Source organism: Triticum dicoccoides, chromosome 6B (genome assembly GCF_002162155.2).
Source record: "Triticum dicoccoides isolate Atlit2015 ecotype Zavitan chromosome 6B, WEW_v2.0, whole genome shotgun sequence".
In the NCBI taxonomy this organism is placed as follows: domain Eukaryota; kingdom Viridiplantae; phylum Streptophyta; class Magnoliopsida; order Poales; family Poaceae; genus Triticum; species Triticum dicoccoides.
Genome location: NC_041391.1, coordinates 689067099 through 689072564, shown reverse-complemented (window position 1 = coordinate 689072564; position 5466 = coordinate 689067099). Strand labels below are relative to the sequence as shown.

The 5466-nt window shown below is 45.7% G+C and overlaps 1 protein-coding gene across 1 annotated transcript; it reads right to left on the bottom strand.

Moving 5' to 3' along the window:
• Positions 1 to 2468: 2468 nt before the first annotated feature.
• On the bottom strand, positions 2469 to 4478 carry LOC119320034 (CRIB domain-containing protein RIC7-like). Its single transcript, XM_037594183.1, has 4 exons — positions 4325 to 4478; positions 3624 to 3762; positions 3252 to 3349; positions 2469 to 3148 (listed from the first exon to the last, which is right to left on the bottom strand). The coding sequence occupies exons 2-4, from the start codon at positions 3667 to 3669 to the stop codon at positions 2774 to 2776; spliced, it is 519 nt and encodes a 172-aa protein (XP_037450080.1). The 5' UTR covers positions 3670 to 3762; positions 4325 to 4478; the 3' UTR covers positions 2469 to 2773.
• Positions 4479 to 5466: the final 988 nt, after the last annotated feature.

Genomic DNA, 5466 nt, shown 5'->3' with positions numbered 1-5466 from the left:
TTCTATGCTCCCTATGGGATCGATACTCTTACTTCGAAAAGGCTACAACTAAACTATGTGCACTTGCAGGACATCATAGGCCCACAAATAAGGTCAGTCATGCCGTCAGAACCAGGCCGGATCGTCATCATGACCTGAGCACGGGAATACATCGTGCCAAGGAACAGGTGCGCAGGAGCATATCCGACCTATGGCCCAGCGTGAAAATGCCCGGTGACCCATCATGAGCCGAGGTGATTTTAAACACCTCAGATGTAATCCGACAATCAAGACTTCGCTACAGAAGACGTATTCTTTGAACTAGTTTTTAAGATCAACGACCGAAGACAAAGAGCAACTCGGGTGAACCAAGGAGCGTCCAGACTTGAAGCCAGTTCGGGGGCTACTAATGGTGTCCCAACTAGGAGGTCCCTCACCACGTCGTCTCCCACCTGGTGGGTCGGGCCTAGGACCCTCATGTCGGTTCGGGAGTGTGCCACATTGGGTGTCCTATGACGTATAAACAGAAGGCTCCCGAAGACTTGTCATTTCCTCCTATGTAGCCGATTAGAATGTTGTAACCCTAGCCCCCCCACCCACCCACCCACCCACATATCTATATAAACCGAGGGGTAGGGCTCGTAGACAACAACAAAACAATCTTAGGGTAGATCATTTGTACTTTGTACTCCAAACCAAAGCAATAAATACAAACTCAAAGAGCCCAAACCTGGGTAAACCTCGTGTCCTTGTTGCGATCGTGTCAAATCTTCTAGCTCGAGATCCCCTACCCCGAGATCTGCCGGATTTAGCTCCATCAGGAACGGCTGGCGGAGACAGTGGAGTGCAGGAGAAGGGGGATGCCAACATGTGTTATGCGCTAGGCACACACATTGTATTTTAAATATTGCGACAAGGAATGACGACACGTAAGCATGCTTTATGCATAGCAAATCATGTGTGAAAGCTCAAATATCACACACGATCTTCTTTTGTAATCTTGTGAACTATATCGAACATGATACAAGTTGATGCAATGTATACGATGCTGCTAATTATCACATATGGTGGTGAAATTCAACCTATCTACTCGGAATAGCACACGTGCTAGTATTCGAACTGTATGTGATGAATTAGGTAATCGTAGACATTTGGATTTGGAGAACCGTGTGTTGTCATCCGGACACGCTCATTGCCAGCGAATCGTGTGTGATGGATTCGACATCAGACACATTATTATTGAACTATGTGCATAATATCACACTTAGTTTACTTTTTCAGGCTATGTGTGATGGACCGTTGATCACACACGTTTAATTTTTCAACACAAGGTTTGGTTCATACTGTGTGTGATGCTGTCATCACACACGGTTCCTTGTCGTTATGTGCGATTGGGGGCTTAAATAGGCTCAATGTATACTAATGCATGTTGAACATTTTATGTGAACATGTGCTGAACATTTGTAAAATGCACACTAAACATTTTTAAACATATATTAAACATGTTTTCAAAAAGGTCATGAACATTTTTTTAAAACATGCAAAAATATTTCAAGTGTTTGAAATTAGAGCATTTTTTAAAATGACATGAATATATCTTTTTATGATTCGTCCATTTTTATAGAAGTGCAAGAACAAGTTTATTTCATTTCATGTTCTTTTCTAGAAATTTCATGAAATATATGTTTAAATTCAAAAAAAATTAAATGCCATGAATAACTTTTAAATTGTACGAATGTTTTTTACAGATTACGTGAATAATTTTTACATTTTCACGAAAATTTTATTAAAAACTTGTGAATAACTTTACACGACATGCACATGTATCAGGTGTGATTTCTTAAAATTGTGTAAAAAAAATTACATTGTATGAATTATTCTTTAATGTGCGGTGAGTTTTGTTAAATCATAGAAAATTAATTCTAAAACACATATATTTAGAATATTTCGAAAATAGACAAAAGTGAAAAAAATAAAAAAAACGAACCGACTTGCATATTGACGGTTGAAAACATACTTATGGATCTTTTTGTAGACATACAGAACAAACACATATGCTCATAAACTATATGCATATAATCACCTCATGAATGCACATACATCATATCCGTATGAACACTTCCAAATGACTGAGCCGGCTAGCGCCTTGCTATCGACCGAAATGTTACCCTTGCTGAGCGATAGTCCGCCTTTATGAGATAGCAAAGCGTCAAACCTAGGGTTTGATTCCTAATGGGTTGGAAGTATCACTGCATTCTTAACCATCAAACCACTTCTCATATAGACAATGATCTTACGAAGCGAACAACACTAGATACACTTGTACACGTGCAAATTAATGGTAGATGTGAGACGCTACCGCATGAGTGCATTTGCTGCGCCGGCCCATATGTCGCATTGTGCTGTAGGTGAGCGTGAAATGCACCTCACAATAAGCGAGTTATAGATACGCCCAAATATAGGTGAACTTTTTGCTCAAAAAAAACATATAGGTGAACTGTCATATATTTCCATCTCAGATAAGTAAGTAATAAGGATAATAACACACGCTAAGCACACGTTACAGATGGCCCATTTCCACATCTACACACACACACACACACACACTTCTAAAAGCAGTCGGTTCCAAGCACAGGCCCAAAACAAACAACGTAGCATTATAAAGAAAAAAAAATACAAGCAAAAAAGGCCCATGTCTCGCTCGAGGCCTCGCGGCAAGCCCAACAAAAAACAAGTTCAAATTCAAAAAAGCTTCTTCTCCCCGTATGTACGTACCAGCGAGCAGCGCGCGGCTTCACCCGTCTTCCGCCTCCGCGGCGGACGACTCCGACGCGGCACCCCCCGATGCCGGCTTGGACCGGCTCCCCGACCCCGAGCCGCCCCCGGACGTCTTGGGCTTCCTCCGCCGCGGCTTCGGCGCCGCCGCCTCCCCCTCTCCGCCCTCCGCCGAGGCCTCCGCCTTCGCCGTCCGCCGCCCTTCCCGCTTCCCCTCGCCGCTCCCCGACCCCTTCCCTCTCGTCCGCCGAGGCTTCGCCTCCGACTGCTCCGCCTTGGGCGCCCCTCCCCCTCCTCCTCCTCCTCCTCCGGGCTGCTCCGCCCCCGCCCCCGCCCCCGCGCCTTCCAGCCCGCCGCTCCCGGACGCTCCCGGCTGCGACTTGAACTCGTTCATCTGCAACCAAATCGGCCGGCCGGAGCCGCGCGTCACGATGGAGAATTGGAGATTCACGGTGGAAATGGAAATGGAAATGGAAATGGCGCCCGCGCGAGCTTACCCAGGCGGGGTTGGCGACGGAGTTGTTGTCCCAGCCGATGTGCGCGACGTGCTTCACGTCCGTCGGCGCCCCGATCTGGATCTCCGGCTCCTTGGGATCTGCAACTACCCGCACGCACACAACAACACACAAGGCGCACACATATTACAACACCATCCTACCAACTTTCCATTCCAACTGCATTTCGTTTCACAATTTTCTCTAACTGGGCAGCAGCTTTTCATATTCTGGTAGAGTTCTACGCATGTTCATGATGTTTGCTGTGAACATTGTTGAGGTGATTAATTAATTAATTCATTGTGGCTGGTTAGAATTTAGGGGATTTGATTGTAGAACGGTGGTTGGTATATATACTGGATGCTTGGCGCGTACCGAATATTTGCGAGATGTATCGGAGGCCCTTGAGAAGGCCCTTCATCTTAACTGGTTCCACAGGCGGCTGGCCGCCCGCGGCACCCTGAGAGGAATCCACAACTTAAGTCTTTTGTTCCCTCCACCTCTTGATATAAGCCTTCATAAGAAAGTTAATTAGTACGGCGTTAACAGAAGAAAGGTTATTTTCCAAATCAAAAGGAAGAATCACCCGACCCCACATTTACTTTGTTTGTAGATGAATAGACCCAATGTCATCATGCAGAGGCTTGTTTGTGCAAACAATGAAATGTGATGCAATCCTTTACAAATTACTCCCTCCGTAAAGAAATATAAGAGCGTTCAGATAACTACTTTAGTGATATAAGTGCTCTTATATTTGTTTACAGAGGGAGCACCAAACAAAAATGAATAGAAACAACTTATGAAAACAGCCCGTCTGAAAGTTTTCTTCGGAATGTAATGTTGGTAACTACCGCTGCTATGGATCAGGGGCTCATGGATTTGCTATAAGTGTTGGTTGAGATATCTCTACATTCCATGTAGGATTGACCCAGATAATGTGTAGAAAACAAATGATGAATTAGCAGAATGAACAGATTGAAACAATTCATCAATGAAAGTACCACCATCAATCTGTCTGCCATACACAAGTAGATTCAGACAAAGTAGCCACCATCAATGAAATGAAGCTCACATACCTTAGGAACCAATACTCAAAGAGCAACCAAGGACAATCAGCAGTGTTTCATCTTCCTGGTGACATCTCCACCTATTCTTCCATGATCTGTCGCAAATTGGCAAAGAATTGCAATCCTCTCCCAAGCTCCAAGAGAAACAGGACTAGATTTTCTCTTCCTAGTTGGGGGAAATGGGAGGCCCGGAAGTTTGTTGCCTTAATCTATTTATAGTCCACTATTTTTGGGTATAGGTTGCCCTTGGTTGCTGTTCGTTTCGACACGTACCAGATCGAGAGGCCCTGGTTCTGTTTAACTAGTCTGGAGCGCAAACGGTGGGAATGTGGCCAGCTAAGAAAAAATAGGTAGGGAGCCATGGCAGGCTCTTAGTTTACAGCCTCTTGTTTTAATTTTAACCATTTGTAATCGTATCACACGTCCTTACTGTTGGAAATATTAGCACTTTTTCAATTAGACTAATCCACGAGTAAACAGTAAGCATGGCAAATTCGATATGCATCTCATACCGATTCCTAAGCATACTAGCATGTACAGAATATAGAAGCAAACCATCTATGAGCAGCACATATACGGCTAGCACAAGCACGAGTAAATGAGGGATGAATAGATCATACCCTCCGGTTGGCCAGGCCAACGCGCCGGCAGCAGCAGTAGCCTCGGATTCGTCGGTGGCCTTCTTCTTCTTGGCGGCGGCGGCCATGGTGTTGATGAAGGGAAAGTAGTGGAAGCGGAGGCTGACGGAGCTAGGGATGGATCGGGAGCAGTCGCGCCGAGACGCTCCCCAAAAACCTTATCATCGAAGGGTCGCACTCCCGGCAAGGGAGTCGACGAATCCCGACAATGCAGGTCAGTCCACAGTCCAACGTCTCGAACAGTGGCCCACCTGTTAATTAATTCCTGCTTAATTAATTTGTTCCTGAGCAGCAAAAATAAGCTTCGGCTCGGCTCATTCCTGCAACCCGCGGCGCGCGCGTCGTGATGAGGCGAGGCGAGGCGAGAGGCGAGGCGGGCGGCGGAGGAGGAGGAGCGCGCATGTACTACTCCTCTTCCCAAGCTTCCAATGGCAAGTGGTAGAGCAGCACTTATAAAGGGATCTCAACTCTCCTCAACTAGCAAGGTGGGACTAAACTTCCCACCACCTGCCA